This window comes from Macaca fascicularis, chromosome 2, assembly GCF_037993035.2.
Source record: "Macaca fascicularis isolate 582-1 chromosome 2, T2T-MFA8v1.1".
Lineage (NCBI taxonomy): Eukaryota > Metazoa > Chordata > Mammalia > Primates > Cercopithecidae > Macaca > Macaca fascicularis.
Genome location: NC_088376.1, coordinates 161,507,178 through 161,528,575, shown reverse-complemented (window position 1 = coordinate 161,528,575; position 21,398 = coordinate 161,507,178). Strand labels below are relative to the sequence as shown.

The following is a 21,398-nucleotide window of genomic DNA, read 5'->3' as shown; positions in this document are numbered from 1 at the left end:
GAAAAGCTTTTAAAATAAGCTTCAAGAAGTTAAATAAGGTTATCAATTCAGGAAAAGTAATGTCCTCTGATCATTAGCCCCTGAGAGGAAAGACTAAGCAGGAACTGGGTCACTAACTAGTGATCCCAAGAGTTGTGCCTAGAAAATTGATTAAAATCTAATTTCCCAAGAACTAAGGATACTAGTGGGTCAAGGAGTAAAACAAAATGAAACTAAAAAAATAAAAAGATTTCTTACACACAGTAAGTCTAGGCTCACTCTATAATTTCAGTATGTATGTGATATGCCTGCCTCCATATAATCTGTACCAAACTCTCCACAAAACTGAAGTTTCTTGTTCTCATCTAACTGAATGTGAATATGTGGAGTTTAACCATAGAGGAAAGATAATGAAAATTTGAGTAATGGGACAATATTCCTCACAGGGCAGTACTTTCCTTACTCCTCCTCTGTATCTCCAACCTTAAACTGCTTTGTTGGCTGCAGTCATAAACCTAGAGAGCCTCCCTTTGAGAGAGTCCAAGGTAATTCAGCTGATTCAGCCCACATGCATGAAGCTTTAATCCACCACTATGTGACTATATGAGGACACAGAATATTCTGTGTTAAGTCACTGAATTAAAAAATTTCACAGCTGGAAGAAACCTTAGAGATAACATAGTTTAATCTTCTAATCAATGATGAAACGCTTCTAAAAGGTAGGTTTCCCTCCTCTCTAAATGCCTCACTTCAGTACTTATTTCTTCCTGTAAGCCTTTTTTAATTCCCTGAAAGTCTAGGTCACAACTGGCATTTCATATCCATGTTTTCTGTAGGCCTTTCATTCTCCCTGTGTGTGGCCCACAGTCCAGCTGAACTATAAGCTCAATAAGAAAAAAAAACAAAAAAACAAAACATTATTTAGTGCTGTATCATTTTAGCATCCTAAATGTTTGTGATTGGTGAAGATCTGCTGTATTCGTAGGTTTTTTCAACTTAGGAAATACACACTATACCCAGTCACCATACCTTGGAAAGTTGCTCCTCTGACTGAGGTTCTGTCAGCAGAACAGTCCCTCCTTGTGCTTTCATTTCTTCTATGTGTTTATTCAAAGAAGTTAATTTGGCCTTCGCATGAAGTTTTAGTTTTTTAATTTTGTTATCAGCAGCTTTTTTTTCTTCCTGCCCGAGAACAATGATGGTAAATACATAAATGTTTATTTACCTCTTATCTAGCACATACTAAAAGTTATTTTTATTATTATTACTTTTAGAGACAGGGTCTCTCTCTGTCACCAGGGATGGAGTGCAGTGGTGCAATCACAACTCACTGCAGCCTCTAACTCCTGGGCTCAAATGATCCTCCTATCTCAGCTTCCAGAGTAGCTGGGACTACAGGTGCCCACCACCATGCCTAGCTAATTTTTTTAAAATTTTTTTTTGTGGAGACAGGGTCTCACTATGTTGCCCAGGCTAATCTCGAACTCCTGACCTCAATAAATCCTCCCATCTCAGACTCCCAAAATGCTGGGATTACAGGTGTGAGCTACCACGCCCAGTCCAAAAGTTATTTTCAGTAGGCATAAGGTTATAGTACTAGGGAGATCATTAGATTCTCTAATAATCTAAGTGGAGACAAAAATCAAAGTGAGTAGTGTATCATCTGTCCTTTATCAAACGCTCCACAAGAAAGGATAAAAACAATAGTACCTGTAGAGCTTCATCTTTCTGCTGCAGTTGAACATCCTTCTGTCTAATAATATCTTTTAGCTCCGCCACCAATTGCTCTGCATAAGCCAGGCGCTCTTGAACATCTTCTTGTGTAGTATTATTAAATTCCATGTCAGATTCTTGGTGCAATTCCTAATATTTAGGAAAAAAGTTGCCAATGCACCAGGTGTTAGTTTCCTAATAGGAGTTTCTTCATTCCAACTTCTTATGTTTTGCCCAATTCATATTCTTGTTAACTCAAGAATCTAACTCTGATCCAATAATAATCATTATCATAGCCATTACAATGTATTAAGTATTTTATAAATGTTAAACATTTTACAAACATTATCCCATGTATTATCATCCTAATTTTACCTAAGAGAAAAATAAAGAAAAGCAAAAATCATAAACCAGTAAGGGTAAAGGCCAAAAGTTAGAGAGTAGTTAAGTAAAACTCTCTTAACCACTAAGCATTACTTCTTGTCTTCTCAGAAAACTAAGGACTTTTATTAATTCCTTATGTGGACTTCAGAAAATATAATACATACTGCCAATTTGTGTCATCTTAAAAAAAAAAAAAGAAAATATAATACAAACTATAAGAGAAGTGGTAAATGAAGTTATAAAGCAAACAGATATTCTGAAACCCAAAAGGTGTTCCAGTTTCCCCATTTGTCACTTAGACCTTTCCTGTGGAACAGGAATAGCCAAGGATGAGAACAAAGGACTTAAAACAATCTGGCACTAAACAAGACCCAGGGAGACAAATGAGAAAGTCCTTTCAAATTGTATTCAGGACTTGTTTCCCATCACTGTGGCTTTTAAGCTAAAAACTTACAAGGATCACTTATAAAATTTCAGTATTTTTCTAAATCCTCGCTTCAACTAGCACCAGGGAGGCTTCTCACACCCTTCTATCTTAAATTATTTTCCTTAGAAGAACACAGAGCATATGTCTTACCAGTTCAAATCAGAACAGAACTACTCACAGGGTCTAAGGGAGCCCTCATATTCTGATCAGTGTCATCATCTCCTGATAATTCATGCAAAACAACATTTGCTAATCCTGATAATCGGCTCAGCATTTCTGCAGGAAAAGAAGGGGGGAAAAAAAACTAAGAATCAGCAAAATGAACATAGGCTTCTCCTATATTGATAACCATATCATCCGCAAATGAAAAAAGAAAACTGTACAGGTGATTTGTATTAGACACAGTCTGCAGCACAATGATGTCTTCAAAAAGGCATTTGAGTACTTACAGTGTAGTCACACATTGTTCTTTTCAGTGGCAATTGTACAGAGGTTATCACCATCACTAACATCATTTCTAAAATAAAATACAAGTACCTAATCATTAAACATTAATACAATGTTAAATATAAATATATAATTGTTAAATACACCTTAAAGGTAATTTTTATCTTTAATGCCCTTCTTTCATAGTAGTTTCACTTTCAAACATGAATTTCTTTTTTCTTTCTTTTTTTGAGACAGGGTCTTGCTCTGTCACACAGGCTGGAGTACAGGGACACTATCTCAGCTCACTGCAACCTCTGCTTCCTGGGCTCAAGCGATCCTCCCACTTCAGCCTTTCGGGTAGCTGAGACTATAGGCACACACCCAAACATGAATTTCTTATTCTTTCTTCCTCTGCCAGACAGTTATTTTCTCCCATTTGTTCAAATAAACTCCATGATACTGCAACATTTTTCTTTTTATGTGCCCCATGAACCCCATTCTTTCAGAAAGCTTTCTTGATAAACCATGTGGTTTTGCTAAAATTTAAATATAAACTTTGTTCAAAATGTACAGCATTAAATGCATATATTAGAAAAGGAGGAAGGACAGAAATCAGTAACCTACAATTCTTCGGTAGAAAATTAGAAAAAGAAGAATAAATTAAAGCCAGTGTCTAAGCAGGAAAAAAAAAATCAGAGTAGAAATTAATAAAAATAGAATAGAGAATATCAATAAAACCAAAAGTTGATTATCTGAAAAGATCAATAAAATTGATAAAACTCTAGTCAAGATGACCAAGAAAAAAATAGAGAAGACATAAATTATTGGCATCATAAATAAAAGAGGAAACATCATTAATGATCTAACATATACATTAAAAGATAATAAACACTACAAATAGCCCTATACTTTTAAATTCATTGATGTAGATAAAATGGGTCAGTTCACTGAAAGATACAAGCTACCAAATCTCAAGAAGAAATAGAGAACCTGAATATAAATGAGTAGATGTGTGTGAGTGCATGTGTGTGTACACACACACACTCATATATATACATACACACATAAATATGAAATTGAATTCATACATTAAAAACCTTCTAAAAAAAGAAAACTCCAGATTAAGGTGGCTTCATTAGCAAGTAACAACAAACATTTAAGGAATAATACCAATTTTATATAATATATGCCAGAAGATAGAAAAGGAGGGAACACCTTCTAACTTATTTTACCAGACCAGCATTGCCCTAATACTAAAAGCAGACAAAGATACTACAAGAAAACTATAGACCAATGTTCCTCATAGTCACGGTCAACAAAATATTCAAAATACTCCATAAAATATTAGCTAACTAAATCCAGTAATATATAAAAAGATAATACATCACAACCAAGTGGGGTTCGAGAAATGTAATGCTAATTCAAAATATGAAAATCAATGTAATTCACCATATTAATAGACTGAATGAGGAAAACCATATAATATCAATAGATTCAGAAAAAGCATTTGATACATTTCAATATCTATTCATGATTATGAATTCACAATGAGAATAATTCATTCTCAGCAAACTAAGAATAGAAGTAAATTTCCTTAACCTAATAAAGGGCATTTTTAAAAAACTTACAGCCAACCTCATAATTACTGGTGAGAAACTGAATGTTCTCACCATATGAGAAACAAGGCAAAGATGTTGTCTCTTACTACTTCTATCTAACACTATACTGGAGTTGCCCAGCCAGTGCAACAAGCAAGAAAAGGAAAAGACATACAAATTGGAAAGGAAGAAATAAAACTGTCTCAACTATCAAAATGATTGTGCATGTAGACTTTCCTTAAAAAACAACTCCTAGAATAAGTGAATTTAGCAAGGTTGCAGGATACAAAGTCACTATATAAAAGTCAACTTGCAGGCCAGGTGCGGTGGCTCACGCCTGTAATCCCAGCACTTTGGGAGGCCGAGGCGGATCACAAGCTCAGGAGATCGAGACCATCTTGGCTAACACTGTGAAACCCCGTTTCTACTGAAAACACAAAAAATTAGCCGGGTGTGGTGGCAGGCACCTGTAATCCCAGCTACTTGGGAGGCTGAGGCAGGAGAATGGCGTGAACTCAGGAAATGGAGCTTGCAGTGAGCCTAGATGGCTCCATCTCAAAAAAAAAAAAGTCAGCTGCATTCCCATTACAATGAACAAGAGGAATTTGAAACCAATAAGAATACCATTTACAACAGCACTGAAAAAGAAGAGCAGGACTTGGGTAGACAGCTAACAAATATTTGCTGAATGCCGAAAACTACTGAAAAACTGAGAAAGAAAGGCCGGGCGCGGTGGCTCAAGCCTGTAATCCCAGCACTTTGGGAGGCCGAGACGGGCGGATCACGAGGCCAGGAGATCGAGACCATCCTGGCTAACACGGTGAAACCCCGTCTCTACTAAAAAATACAAAAAACTAGCCGGGCGCGGTGGCAGGCGCCTGTAGTCCCAACTACTCGGGAGGCTGAGGCAGGAGAATGGCGTGAACCCGGGAGGCGGAGCTTGCAGTGAGCTGAGATCCGGCCACTGCACTCCAGCCTGGGCGGCAGAGCGAGACTCCGTCTCAAAAAAAAAAAAGAAAAACTGAGAAAGAAATAAAAAATCTAAATAAATGTAGAAATAGAACATATATGTGCATTTGAACTCTATAATATTAAAGTACCAATTCTCCCCATTTTGATCTATAAAATTAGTGCAATTCCAAACTTAATCCCATCAAGCTTTTAGTAAACATCAAAAAGCTGACTCTAAAACATATGAAAAGGCAAGGAGTGTGGAAATTACTAACTACAATTACAAGATGGTGCAGCACTGGTGAAAGTACAGACACACAGATCAATGGAGCAAAATGGAGAGCTTAGAAATAGACACACACAAATCGAGTCAACTGATTTTTGACAAAGGTACAAATGCAATTAAGTTGAGAAAGGACAATCTTTTCAATAAATGGTTATGGAACAATTGGACATCTACAGAAGAGTGAACCTTGACATACAACTCGCACCTTATACAAAGCATATCTCAAAATGGATCAAAGACCTAAACTTAAAATGTAAAGCTTTCAGAAATAAACACAGGAGAAAATTTTTGTGATGCTGAATTTGGCAGTGAGCTTTTAGACACCAAAAAAGCACAATACATTATAAAAAATATTGATTAAAAATTTATCAAAACATACAACTTTTGCTCTGTGAAGACGATGTTAAGAAAATGAAAAGACAAGTCATTGAAGCTGGGCGCAGTGGCTCACACCTGTAATCCCAGCACTTTGGGAGACTGAGGCAAGCCGATCAGTTCAGGCCAGGAGTTCAAGACCAGTCTGGCCAACATGGCAAAACCCCACCTCTACTAAAAATACAAAAATCAGCTGGGCGTGGTGGTGCATGCCTGTAGTCCCAGCTACTCGGGAGGCTGAGGCACAAGAATCGCTTGAACCTGGAAGGCAGGGATTGCAGTAAGCTGAGATCATGCCACTGCACTCCAGCTTGGGCAACAGAGCGAGACTCTGTCTCAAAAAAAAAAAAGACAAGTCACAGATTAGGAGAAAATATTACAAATAGCATATCCAGTAAATAACTAGTATCCAGAATAAAAAAAATAAAAATACATTAAAACTCAACATCGGCCGGGCGCAGTGGCTCAAGCCTGTAATCCCAGCACTCTGGGAGGCCGAGGCGGGTGGATCACGAGGTCAGGAGATCGAGACCATCCTGGCTAACACGGTGAAACCCCGTCTCTACTAAAAAAAAATACAAAAAACTAGCCGGGCGAGGTGGCGGGCGCCTGTAGTCCCAGCTATTCGGGAGGCTGAGGCAGGAGAATGGCGTAAACCCGGGAGGCGGAGCTTGCAGTGAGCTGAGATCCGGCCACTGCACTCCAGCCCGGGCGACAGAGCGAGACTCCGTCTCAAAAAAAAAAAAAAAAAAAACAAAAAAAACCTCAACATCAATAAAGTAAAACACCTGATAAAGAAATGTGCAAGAGATGTGGATACTTCACCAAAGAAGATATGTGGATGGTAAATAAATATATGAAAAGATGCTTAAGTTAATCTGGCATTAGGAAAATACTCATTAAAAGTAAAATGAAATACCACTACCTACCTATTAGAATTGCTAAAATATGTATTTTTTAATGCTGGCAGGGATATAGAACAACAGGAACTTTCAGTGCCTGCAGATTAGAATACAAAATGGTACAGCTACTTTGGAAAACTGTTTGACAGTTTCTTTAAAAGTTAAACGTACATTTACCAATCTCACTCCTAGGCATCTAACCAAGTTTATAGTAGGTTTGCTCATAATCACAGATTCTGAAAATAGCCAGGATATCCTTCAACAAGTGAATGAGTAACAAACTGTAGCACATCCAAACAATGGAATACTACTCAGCAAAAGAATGAGCTATTGATTCACACAACACAATACTTAAACCTAAAATGCCTTTTGCTACATGGAATAAGCTAAACACTAAAAGATACACACCATACTATTCTACTTATATAACATTTTGAACAAGTCCAGAAATAAACCCACACAAACATAGCTGTCAGGGCTTGAGGGAAGGAGATGTGGCTGAATAAAAAAGAGCAACACAAGGGAATGTCTAAGGTGAAGGAACTGTTCTGTATGATCCTGAAGTGGTAAATTCATAACCATGTGCATTTGTCAAAACTCACTGAACTGTACATTCCAAAGAGCAACTTAATTGTACACAATTTTTTTAAAACTTCACCCAGGATGTCAGGAGTTCCAAAAATGGAATGCAGACTGTGACAAATAGATCTAACTATATTATAAATATATGATATAACCGCACTGAAGGAGATGGGGCTAACCTAAGAAACAAAAATGGTGTTTTGACTGGGTACTATAAGGATAAAGACAAAAAGAACTGACATAAACACTGTACTCTAGTTGGTAAATTTCTTTCTCACAGTGGTATGGATTGGTAATTCTGAAACTACTTCATTGTACACTAGAGTTAAACGAGTAAGTAAATTGTAAATAATGAGATTCAGGTTTTTTACCATCAGTGAAAGAAGTTACAAATAAACAAGGCAAGAAGGCTAGGATAAACCCCATGGTACTGGATTAGAGTCAGAGATATCAGTATGAACTCATGTTTATTTTAATATATATGTAAATAGATAAATGCAGAAATAAGTATAGATATGTATGCATTATAAATAATCAGTTATTACAGAGAAATATATATTCTAGTTGTGTCCACTGAAAACTCCTAGAAACAGTAACACCTCGGTAGCAATGAGTGCATCCAGCATCTAGATCTTGATTTCTAAATGCAAATCTCCAATAAAAGGAACTAGGGCTCCTTGGAGAAATGGCTGCCTATCTAGGGTTGGGGCAGGGAGCTAGAAAGTAAGGAAGTGTTCAAAAAAGGAAAAGAAAAAAAATGGGGTATGTGACCAGGAGCCAACCTGAAGGAGCTCCCAATGACCAATGCTAGAATAATTTGAGTCGCAAAATAAATAACAATGGTATTTGATTATATGGATTATAACCCAAATAAAAAATTAAATATCCATCAGTCAATATTGACATAAATAAATTAAATAAATTAATAATAGAGACAAATCTTCCTTACAAAAGAATTCCAAATAATTTATGTAGCTACGACCCCCTCTAAAAAGTGGAGCTGAATTCCACTCTCCTTCAGTATGGGCTGGACTTAGTGAATCATTTCCAAAGACTAGAATATGAAAAAAGAAAAATAGCAACATCAGTGGTGAGACTTGGCAACCAACACCTCAACCAAGTGATCAAGATTAACATCACCAGTGATAAATCATCGTAATATCATGTAACCCCTGATATAATGTGATGAGAAGGGTACTTTATCTCTGTGGTATTCTGCAAAACCCGTAAGCCCAGTCTAATCAAGAGAAAACGGTAGGAAAGCCCACACTCAGGGACATTCTAGAAATACCTGACCAATACTCTTCAAAACTGTCAAAGTAATGAAAAACAACAAAAAACTAAGAAACAGTCACAGATGAGAGAAGACAAGGAGACATGCTGATTAAATACAAAGTAGGCCGGGCACAGTGGCTCACGCCTGTAATCCCAGCACTTTGGGAGGCCAAGGCAGGTGGATCACTTGAGGTCAGTAGTTCGAGACCAGCCTGGCCAACATGGTGAAACCCCATCTCTACTAAAAAACACAAAAATCAGACGGGTGTGGTGGCATGCACCTGTAGTCCCAGCTACTGGGCAGTCTGAGATGGGAGAATCACTTGAATCCGGGAAGCAGAGGTTGCAGTGAGCTGAGATCGCACCACTGCACTCCAGCCTGGGTGCCAGAGTGAGACCCTGTCTCTAAATAAATAAATAAATAAATAAACGCAAGGCAGTATCCTGGATTGGGTTCTGAAACAGAATAAGGACATTAGTGGAAAAAATGGTGAAATCTGAATGAAGTCTGCCTATAGTTTAGTTTATGGCATTGCACCTGTGTTCTTTGTTTTGAAAAACTTACCATGGCTGTGTAAAATGTTAACATTAGAGGATGCTAGATAAAGTGTATACAATAACTGTCCATCTAATCTTCCCAAGTTATATGTAAATCTAAAGTTATTCCAAAATCAATTTACTTTTATAACCACTGTGTAGGCTACATATTCAGATCAGTGTCAACTGCTAGTCCATAAAGTTCATGAAAGTGAGAAGCATATTAATGCTTTGATAGGAAAAATCAAAATACAACTGGACTGTGCATAGTATTAGTTTACATGATTATGCCTAATTTTACATTTTGTAATAAAATGTAAAACATTTTAAAACCCTCATCAGAGGCCAGGTGCAGTGACTCATGCCTGTAATCCCAGCACTTTGGGAGGCTGAGGCGGGTTGATCACAAGGTCAGGAGTTTGAGACCAGTCTGACCAACGTGGTGAAACCCCGTCTCTACTAAAAATACAAAAATTAGCCAGGTGTGGCGGCACGTGCCTGTAATCCCAGTTACTCAGGAGGCTGAGGCAGGAGAATCACTTGAACCCGAGAGGCAGAGGTTGCAGTGAGCCAAGATCGCACCACTGCACAACAGAGCAAGATTCCGTCTCAAAAACAAGAACAACAACAACAAAAAACACCCTCAGCAGGAAGAAATATAAAAACTATTGTACAAAATAAACACTTAAATGAAACTAGGCTCTGCTACAGTTTTCTCCTACTGGGGATAATAATAGTGTTTAGGACAGCCATGGTTTTTAAGAAAGAAGTGATGAGAAATATCTGTTTTTTTAATAGGTTGTCTTGGGTAATCTAAGTAGCACATCACTTGGAAAAGATATGTGAGACAGAGATAGAAAACGTGAACTGTTCCCTAGGAAGGCAATGCAGGAGCGTATATAACTTCATATCTAAATCCTGGAAGGGCAACACAGTGTCATACATGAGTACACAGGGCCATATATAACTATTTATTCAAGGTATGAGAACCACAGCTATAGTCAGGTTAAAAAAAATCACAATTCAGCAGTATACAGATTCTAAACTTTCTTTTTAACTTTAGAGATCATATTTTTTTTGGTATATAATGAAGGAAATGAATACCATTACTAAAGAGTTTCTTAAACATACAGATTTCTACTAATCAAAGAAAATCATAATGGAACCTAACTTATCAAACAGAATCACTTTATCTTCAGATTTTTCAGACCACTTTGGGAACAAAGAAAACAAAATAACCAACTGATGGGGTTCTGAGAAGATGGGAGTAGCAAGGGGCCCCATGGATTTTGTATCTTCCTTTATTCCCACATAAAAACAGACAAAGCAACTAGATAACAAAAGATCCACGACAGCCTTCACCAAAAAATTACAAAGTTTCCTACAAACCCCAAAATAAACGTGGATATAGACAAACCACCAACAGTCACAAGATCTGGGTGTCACTGGTGTTTAACTGGGAGGAAACTGAGGGAAGCCAGAGGAGTGTGACACCAAGAGGACCTCAAAAGAGCCAGTGAGCATTCACTGGCAAATGTGCCAAGCCAATTACAGAACAGTAGTTGATATAAGGAGGAGTCTTCCCATTCCAGTAACAGGTACCTGCCAGGGGCCTACAAGGGCTGAAAGAGCTGAGGCAGTCTGGACCTTTATTATAAATTCTCAGAACTGAAGAGTTGGGGCTCTCTTGCAGGATAGGGTCCCACACTGAGGAGAATCTGCTAAGAGGAGAATTAAAATTAAGTGACTAAGGAAAGAGGAGGTCCAGATAAAGAGCGGGTAAAAGTGGCAAGGAAAGAAAAGCAGGAAATCTGAGAAATCAGCTGCCATATAGTTGAACAATGTCTGAAAACAGCACAAGAAGAAACCTTATCAAGTTAGAAAAGCTGTATAAAATCTCTTTCTAAAAGTTCAGCAACACTAAATTCATATTAAAAATGAACTACTGAGGCCAGGCGTGCTGGCTCATCCTGTAATCCTAGCACTTTGGGAGGCTGAGGTGGGATGACCACTTGAGCCTAGGAGTTCAAGAGTAGCCTGAGCAATATAGCAAGATCCCATCTCTACAAAATTTTTTTTTTAAATATTAGCCAGGCATGGTGGCACATGCATGTAGGCCCAGCTATTCAGGAGGCTGAGGTGGGAAGATTGCTTGAGCCCAAGAGGTGGAGGCTGCAGTGAGCCATAATCACACCCCTACACTCCAGCTTGGGTGACAGAGTAAGACCCTGCCACCCCCCACCCCCCCCCCCAAAAAAAAAGAGCAACTGAAAAGTATCACACTTCAGATACGTTACTAGAAGGAAAAAAAAGGAGGAAAACAATCATAATAACATCCAGACAGAAAATGGAAGCATGTCAGAGAGCCATGCTCAAAACACAGTTCAAAACTATAACCACCTAAATCTACTTAAGGAACTAAAAGGCATTTAAAATGACATAAGATGTGAAAAAATAAACACCAGAAATAGAAAAACCCAGAAATAAAGTGAAAACAAGAAGTGACTGAAAAATTTAAAAAATCATTTTGGAAATGAAAACAAAACTAGAAGGAAAAGGAAAATGAGTAAATATAACAAACCATGCCATTAAAAAAAAGCAAAGTTGAAATGAAGGATAATTTTAAAAATCAAAAAGAAATGACCTAAAAACTAGACATGCAACTACCTTATGACCCTCAATTCTACTCCCCAGCATTTATCTTAGAGAAAAGAAAACTTAAGTTCACACAAAAACCTGCAGTATATAAACATTCATAGCAGTTTTATTTGTATTAATAGATGGTTAAACAAACTGTTATATACCGGGAAATGGTTAAACAAACTGGTACATACATCCCATGGAATACTTCTCAGTAATAAAAAGGAACGAACTACTGATGAACCCAACAACTTAGATGGATCTCCAGAAAACTACACTGAAAGAAAAAAAAAGCCAATCCCAAAAGGTTACATATTATACAATTCCATACTTCCATAACATTTTTGAAATGACAAAATTCTAGAAATGGAAAGATTAGTGGTTACCAGTGGTTAGACAGGGGTTGGGGTGGGAAGTGACTGTGGTCATAACAAGGTAACACAAGGGATCCTTGTGGTGGTGCAACTGTTCAATATCTTGACTATGGCAGTGGATACAGGAACCTACACAGGTGATATAATACTACAGAACTTAATAATACACACACAGACATATATAATGAATATACAAATGAATACACAAGTAAAACTGGGGAATATATCAATCTCAATATCCTAATTATGATATTATGTATTAGTTTTTGCAAAATGTTACCAATGGAGGAAACAACAAAGTGTGTAAAAGAGCTCTGTATTATTTCTTACAACTGCATGTGACTCTACAATTGTCTTCATATTTAACAAACAAAAGAAAAAGAAATGGACTAAATGCAACATGATATCCTGAATTGAATCCTGGAACAGAAAATGGACATTAATGGAGAAACTGGTGAAATGTGAACGTCTGGAGCTTAGTTAATATTAATGTACAATGCTGGTTTCTAAATTTTGTACACTGCTAATGTCACATGTTAATCTTAGGGAATACTAAGCAAAGGATACACCAGATTTCTGCACTATCTTTGCAAATCTTCTGTAGTAAACTTTCTGTAGTGATCTGAAATAATTCCTAATTATCTGTTTATTTTTTAAAAATGTAAGAAATTAAGAGTTACAAAGGATTTGCAAGAAACTGATAAATACTGAAGTAATGTGAATAACAGGATTCCCTGAAGAAGAAAAGCAAACCAACAGCACAAATATGAAAAACCATAATCCAAGAATACTCATTTGAATTTTTTTAAAAAAAGATTTGAAACTACATCTTGAAAGAGCCCACAGTGTACCTCAGAATGTCAACTCAGAATGACCAACAAAATGGTCTGGTAAAATTACTGGACTTAAAAAAAAATCCTTTAGGATTTAGGCTCAAAGATCATATGACTAGTAAGATAAAGAAAAGAAAACATTAGATTTTTCAACAGCAATGTTTTTGCCAGAAAAAAAAAAAAAAAGAGTTACAAATTTAAGATATTCAAGAAAAGAAAAAAGTGAGCCAAGGATTCTATTTCTGGCAAACATAACCTTCAGATATAAAAAACAGACAAAATATTATGAACAAGCAAGAAAATTCATGAAATATGAATATTCCCTTAAGCCTTTCCTAAAGAATTTATTAGAGGCAAAACTTGAGATACTCCAAATGACTAAAGAAACATCATTATAAGAACTAGTGGTGAGCATTAAATATAAGGTCATTAACAGAATTAAGACTAAATAAAGACTGAGGAAGAGACAGCATAGTATGTAATAATTATATGCTCTGACAATATATAGGACAACCATGAAAAAAAATTGGGAAGAATGTGAATAGCATATGCAAAAAATAAAAAATATTTTTTAAACAGTTTTCAATAATTAAAAGTAGTTGTCTATGGTCATACTACCCTGAACACACCCGATCTCGTCTAAAGGGGTTGTGGTGCTGATATTAGTATCACTACTCCTAGATTCCTATATGTGAAATGTAGAATTAAAGCAAATGAGTAATTATGGATATATTAATTCTGTATTTTCAGTTATGAAAAGAAGATACAGATGTAATACAGAAGAAATTAAGAACCCCAAAATACAAACTTTGTATTGATCTTTGAATCTGAATAGGAACAGTGTGAAATGACAATTCAGTATTTTATATTTGTTCACATATTTTCCTAGCTCTGTCCACTGAAAAGGCTTAAAAGTAATGACAAATTGAGAAGCAATGAATATCTCTAGTGCCTAGATTGGGGTCTTGAAATACTCGTTCCCATCTTTAAAAAGTTTTTAAAAGGAGGTTTTCTTAGAGAAATGGCTAATTCTAGTTCTAAAGTGGAAATGTACAAAATGATCCTGAAACATCTTGTCATACAAAATAGGAAGCTTTCAAAGGACACAGGTTCCCATTGGCTAAAAGTATAATTTGAATATATATGAATAAGAATTATAGCACACTGGGTCATACTGTCCACGGTAATTTATAGATTCAATGCCATCCCCATCAAGCTACCAAGGACTTTCTTCACAAAATTGGAAAAAACTACCTTAAAGTTCATATGGAACCAAACAAGAGCCCACATAGCCAAGACAATCCTAAGCAAAAAGAACAAAGCTGGAGGCATCACGCTACCTGACTTCAAACTATATTACAAGGCGACAGTAACCAAAACAGCATGGTACTTATACCAAAATAGATGTATAGACCAATGGAATAGAACAGAGACCTCAGAAATAACACCACACATCTACAACCATGTGATCTTTGACAAACCTGACAAAAACAAGAAATGGGGAAAGGATTCCCTACTTAATAAATGGTGCTGGGAAAACTGGCTAGCCATATGTAGAAAGCTGAAACTGGATCCCTTCCTTAAACCTTATTAAAGACTTAAATGTTAGACCTAAAACCATAAAAACCCTAGAAGAAAGCCTAGGCAATACCATTCAGGACATAGGCATGGGCAAAGACTTCATGACTAAAACACCAAAAGCAATGGCAACAAAAGTCAAAATAGACAAGTGAGATTTAGTTAAACTAAAGAGCTTCTGCACAGCAAAAGAAACTACCATCAGAGTGAACAGGCAACCTACAGAATGGGAGAAAATTTTTGCAATCTGCCCATCTGACAAAGGGCTAATAACCAGAATCTACAAATAACTTAAACAAATTTACAAGAAAAAAGCAAACACCACCATCGAAAAGTGGGCAAAGGATATGAACAGATACTTCTCAAAAGAAGACATTTATGTAGCCAACAGACACATGAAAAAATGCTCATCATCACTGTTCATCAGAGAAATGCAAATCAAAACTACAATGAGATACCATCTCACGCCAGTTAGAATGGCGATCATTAAAAATCAGGAAACAACAGATGCTAGAGAGGTTGTGGCAAAATAGGAACACTTTTACACTACTGGTGGGAGTGTAAATTAGTTCAACCATGTGAAAGACAGTGTGGCAATTCCTCAAGGATCAGAACTAGAAATACCATTTGACCCAGCCATACCATTACTGGGTATATACCAAAAAGATTATAAATCATGCTACTATAAAGACACATGTACATGTATGTTTATTGTGTCACTATTCACAATAGCAAAGACTTGGAACCAACCCAAATGTCCATCAGTGATAGACTGGATTAAGAAAATGTGGCACATATCCACCATGGAACACTATGTAGCCATAAAAAAAGATGAGTTCATGTCCTTGGCGGGGACATGGATGAAGGTGGAAACCATCATTCTCAGCAAACTATCACAAGGACAGAAATCAAACACCGCATGTTCTCACTCATAGGTGGGAATTGAACAATCAGAACACTTGGACACAGGGCAGGGAACATCACACACCAGGGCCTGTCGGGGTGGAGGGCTGGGTAAGGGATAGCATTAGGAGAAATACCTAATGTAAACGAAGAGTTGATGGGTGCAGGAAACCAACATGGCACATGGATACCTATGTAACAAACCTGCACGTTGTGCACATGTACCCTAGAATTTAAAATATAATTTAAAAAAACCCAGTTAATCAAAATTAATACCTCTAGGAATAGAAATTGTAAATACATAAATTTCCATGGAAAAATTATAAAATAAGCCACCAATGCTAAAACACCAGGAATAGTTGCTATTAGAAAATTCTACCCAATGGTCAAAAATGAGAGAATCTAAGTGCTATAGAAGTTGCTATTTATATTGCTCCAAAATATAGAAAAAGAAAATGAAAAATTGCAAACCATCTCCCTACAAATATTGATGCCAACATTCTAAATACATTTGAATTAGAATTTTAAATAAAATATTAGCAAACTGAATCTGACTAGATACTGAAAAAAATGATCACCAAGTGGATTTATTCTAGTAATTCAAATATCATTAATTATTATGAAATCCACTATGGACACCCATACCACTACCACATGAGTTTCTGATTGACCCTCCCCAGAAAGAAGCGTGCCCACCAGCATCCTACTGAGTATCACTGAATATCATAGCAAACGAAGAACACATACACATGAACACAGGGTAATAATGATAATATTAATGGCAACAATTACTGAGCAACATTTAATTTAAATGTAAGTAAGTGTACCAGACACTTTATATACTCTTTAATCTTAACAAAATCTGCAAGATAAGTATTATCATCATCCCCATTTTATAGAGGGAAAACTGACACTTAGAAATTAAGACATTTCAAGGTCCCTTAGTTAAATACATAATACAATAGCAGCCAGGCAGGGTGGCTCACGCCTGTAATCCCAGCACTTTAGAAGGCTGAGGTGAGAGGATGGCTTGAGCACAAGAGTTCAAGACCAGCCTGAGCAACATAGTGAGACCCTGTCTCCACAAACATTTTTTTTTTTTAATTAGCTGGGCATACTGGCATATGCCTGTAGTCCCAGCTATTCGGGAGGCTGAGGCAGGAGGATCACTTGAGCCCAGGAGTTTGAGAGTGCAGTCAGCTATGATCACACCACCGTATTCCAGCCTAGGCAACAGAACAAGACTTTGTCTCAAAAAAAAGAAAGAATAAAATAAAAAAGATTAATAGAATAAAATAAAAAGCTATTTAAAGGAAAAACAGATTACTTTTCTCACATAACCATTTAAAAATATGTACATTTTAAGGAAGGAAAGATTAATATTTAAATGAGATAAAAATCTGGGAGAGTGCTAGAGATGTACCAGTTCAGGCAAGACAAAAGGAGTCTCTCATAGATTGATTCAACAATCTCAGAGATCCACAGGAAAGCAGGTGACATAGTGGGAAGTGCACTAAACTGGGAGCCAAGGAACTGAGTTTTCAGTCCTGGCTCAATAAGAAGCTGCATCATGCCAAGGCCAGGGATTCCATAAAACACTACGGCAAATAAAACAATTCCTCAAAGTCTATGCTGGCCACAGCTTTCACAAGGACCTTAACACTTATGTGTTAAAGTGGCACTAGAATTAAGTAAGTTTTATTTTCTCCAAGTCTTCACTGTTATCAACGATTGTTCTTACAACAACCACCTGGTGTTGAGCATTATGCTAGGAACTATAAAAATACAAAAAGAAATATAAAGCATGTCCCTAGTCACAGAAAACAGAACAACATGCACAGGAAAATAAGCAAAATAACTGAAGACAGTGAGTGCATGCCTGTGTGTATATGCACACACGCCATCTATTTTGGAATTTAAATCATATTTTCCCACAGAAACACAGAGAAGGTGGTTAGGTTTCAGTTGAGGTGACTCCAGAAACTTATTTCATGCTTATTTAGTTAAGCCTCAGTAGCTGTCCTTAATTCTTTAAATCTCAAAATGATTTTCAACCAAGTTGAGGGGCTAATAGGTAGTGCTGTATGGCTGAAAATAACATATTCGATATTGTGACATAATTTTACAATTAGAAAATGAACAACTATTTTTCATGATGCAGACGCCACTATTTTAATTAAACAAATTTAAAAGTAAGTGGTAGCTATAACATACATACACAGCATGACCAGCCAAGCACTGCTCCAATATCTTTATACATAACTTACTTCTCATTATTTAACTCACTTTATTTATTTATTTATTTTGAGACCGAGTTTCACTATTGTCACCCAGGCTGGAGTGCAGAGCACGATCTCTCTGCAATCTCCATCTCCCGGGTTCAAGCGATTCTCCTGCCTCAGCCTCCCGAGTAGCTGGGATTACTGGTACCCGCTGCTACGCCTGGCTAACTTTTTGTATTTTTAGTAGAGAGGGGGGTTTCACCACGTTGGCCAGGCTGGTCTCAAACTCCTGACCTCAAGTGATCCACCCGCCTTTGCCTCCCAAAGTGCTGGGATTATAGGCTTGAGCCACTGCGCCTGGCTTAACTCACTTTATCCCTAAAACAAATGCAAGAGGGAGTACTGTCAATATTCCCAGTTTTAAGGTGAGTAAACTAAGGCAGAAGGATGTTAAGTAATTTCCCCAGTCATATAGTTTGACAAAGCTTCTTGATGGGTGAAGACACACAGAAAAAATTTTATTTTCTGAATAATCTCATTACCCAATATTCTTCACTCAGGTTGAAAACAGAACGAGGGGACAAGGGCATTATGTTAATAGTTAGGTAAGTACTTTTTTTTTTTTTTTAAGCAGTACGTAAACTAAAATGATTCATAGTAATATGGCCCCAAATAATTCCATATTGTTTAAACTACAGACAGGTTCACACAAGGGACCTAGGATATATATACATGGATGTTCACTACAGCAGTGTTTTGATGGTTAATGACTGAAAATCTAAATGTCCATCAATGGGGACAGGCTAAATATAATTTTTATATTTTTACAAAGGAATGCCATGTAGCCATCTAAAAGGATGAAGCAGTTTTATACCCATGGATATTGAAAGTGCCTAATACACAGTATGAAAGGACAAAAGAAAGACGTAGAATAGCATGTGTATTAGCATTCCACTTGTGGGAAAGACAGAAGCGGGTATGTATTATCATGTGCTTTATTATGATCAGAAAATTTCTTAAATATAACCAAGAAATTATTTACAGTGCTTACTTCTGGGAAGTGGGGAATGGAGATGGGTAGATCAGTAGATAGAAAAGAAAAAGACTTTTCTTTTTACATTGTATCCTTCTGTATTAAATTTCCTTTTATCAAAAGCATGTAGCTGATCTTAAAATAGCTTAATTAAAAATACAGCAACATAGAGCCTAGTCTCCTTTTACATAATGGTTTCTAACCACAGACTGGTATGTAATGATCAGTGGTATTCCTAATAGTAGTTAACCTAGAGAAATTAATGAATGATTTATTTTATAAACAAGGATAAAGTCAACATCCCTTTAATTAATCCATTAATCAAAGGGAGAAAAAGAAAGGGGGCCTATAAATCTCAAGCAGAAGGTTGAAAAAAATCTTCTAAAGATTATTTTTAAGAAAGGCTGCATTCCAGAGTCTGGATGCCAGAAATGCCAACGACCTTCTTGAAAAACAAGGAAGTATCTTTACGTGATTGTCAAATTGGATTGGGAGGTCCCAAAGGGTGGACAAGGCTTTTTAAAAATTTCATTCTTTTAAGTTTATACTTTTGCATATTTCATATTATACACAACATATTTACAGTGGTAGTCATACACTATGAATAATTAAACATACAATATTTGGGGAGATGCATGCTCAAAAATGTTTTACTGATGGGGAGTGCAATTAAAAAGGTTTGGAAGCTACTGTGGTTGTAAAAAAAATTAATGCAGTGAAGAGAAAAACATTAAATGGTCATTCTGTGGTCAAGCGATGAAAAGTAAAAGCTATGAAGCAGTTAATGTACAATGCCTGCAACTTTGGAGTACTCTTCAACTTTTTCCTGCATCCATTACAAAACCAAATCCTGCCATTTTTCCAATAGAATATTTCCTGAGTTTGCTCCTTCATAACCATTCTGGCCATCTAAATCTTATAAATTCACGCTTTTGGAAAGGCCTCCGGCCCTTCTGTAAAAAGCCCTCCACTTGCCTGCATCTTGCACAGAACTGTAAGAAGGTCCTTTAAGTGCTCGGCCAGCTTCCAACTATCTCAAAAACTGAAAGTACTTATTCATGATTTTAAATATCCCTGTCCCACTCTCAAAGTGTCCGCTCCCCGCAGACCAACTGGAGCTCTTTAAATAAGTCAGACAAATATATTCCTCATTCCTCAAGGGACTCACCCTCCCTTTCACACTCCGGTTGTGCAGATTAAACACACTCCACACCATCAAACCAAGTTATTTTTTCCTCGAGAACTCTCCTCGAGGTTCCTTTTTCTCTAACAGCCTGCCCACCTCTGATTCCTGGGATTTTCGTGTTGACGGGATCGTTGGGATCTTTCCTCTCTTCTCATCTTTCCAGTAACCCATTAGCATTAGCAGGATCACTGGACAGGCCTCCGTTTGCATTAATATCGCCAATGATTCTGTGATCTCCGCCCTCAAGACCTTTGATTTCTTTTGGTCCCGCCTCCCCTTCGGGACACTAAGTTTGTTTAGGGCCTGAGCACAGGGGCCCGGCAGGTTCTTTCCGACGTCAGCGGCTGCGTACCGAGGCCGACTTAGGCAGGCCGCTCCAGGAACAAGGCCGTGCGGCCAGGACTGACCTGGGCGCTTTTCCCCGTCGCTCGCAGGGGAGAAACGTGCCGGGGAGGGGACAGACCGTGAGCAAGTGGTCCAAGTCTGCGCAGGGCGACCCCGAAAGCCCTCCGGTGGGGCCGAGAGGCTTGTGGGCTACTAGAACGAGGCCTGGTAGGTGAAGGAGGCGGGTGAAGGGCCGGATCCAGGACTGAATCCGGGAGAGGCGGGGCGAGGAGGGGACTTCAGTGTAGCTGCTTGGGCAGCTCCCGCGACCCCTCTGGCGGGGGTGACTGTTATTGGACTCGCAGAGGGAAGAGTTGGGGAGCGTCCCCCACTCACCTAGAAGCGCTGCCGCCTGAGGCTTCAGCTGCCCCCCTCCCAATTCAAGCCACGTCAGCTCGGGAACCCCGTACGCAACACCTTCCACCGCCGCGCCCCGCCAGGGACTCAGCCACTAGCAGTTGGGACGGAAGATGGGATTAAGACACCGACCAATCAGGACTATCGGCAGTGGGTTACCAGGGAGACCAGGCACGCCTTGTTTGTTACCAACCTATCAACAATGACGGAAACCAATCAACGACAGAAGATGCCCCGCTTCCTCAAAGAAACAGCCAATGGACCCTAAAGAGTGAATGAGGGGCGTGATTAGACGCGAGTAGGTGCCCCGGAAGAAGATCTGGGGAGGGACAGGAAATGCCGAGTGGGCGGGCGTTCTGGGAAAGGTCAGGTGTTCTCAGTGTGAGGTGGTTATGCTGGTTTCGTCTAATTCCTCCGCTTAGTAGGCTGTGACTGACCGAGACTGCGGCT

The 21,398-nt window shown here is 37.9% G+C and overlaps 1 protein-coding gene across 39 annotated transcripts in view; it reads right to left on the bottom strand.

The window, feature by feature from the left end:
* GOLGB1 (golgin B1) overlaps positions 1-21,037 on the bottom strand; it is a 91,539-nt gene extending 70,502 nt beyond the window's left edge. For 8 of the 39 annotated variants that reach the window (XM_005548015.5, XM_005548019.5, XM_005548020.5 and 5 more), the window contains exons 1-4: positions 20,928-21,037; positions 2,682-2,779; positions 1,690-1,842; positions 1,009-1,161 (exon numbers count right to left, since the gene is read on the bottom strand). In XM_005548015.5, coding sequence (XP_005548072.3) covers positions 1,009-1,161; positions 1,690-1,842; positions 2,682-2,777 — 402 coding nt within the window. In that variant the 5' untranslated portion in view covers positions 2,778-2,779; positions 20,928-21,037. Of the gene's footprint in view, positions 1-1,008; positions 1,162-1,689; positions 1,843-2,653; positions 2,780-2,952; positions 3,021-20,303 lie in introns of those variants that run through there. The other 31 variants (XM_005548016.5, XM_074033338.1, XM_074033361.1 and 28 more) reach the window with 9 other exon arrangements.
* Positions 21,038-21,398: the final 361 nt, after the last annotated feature.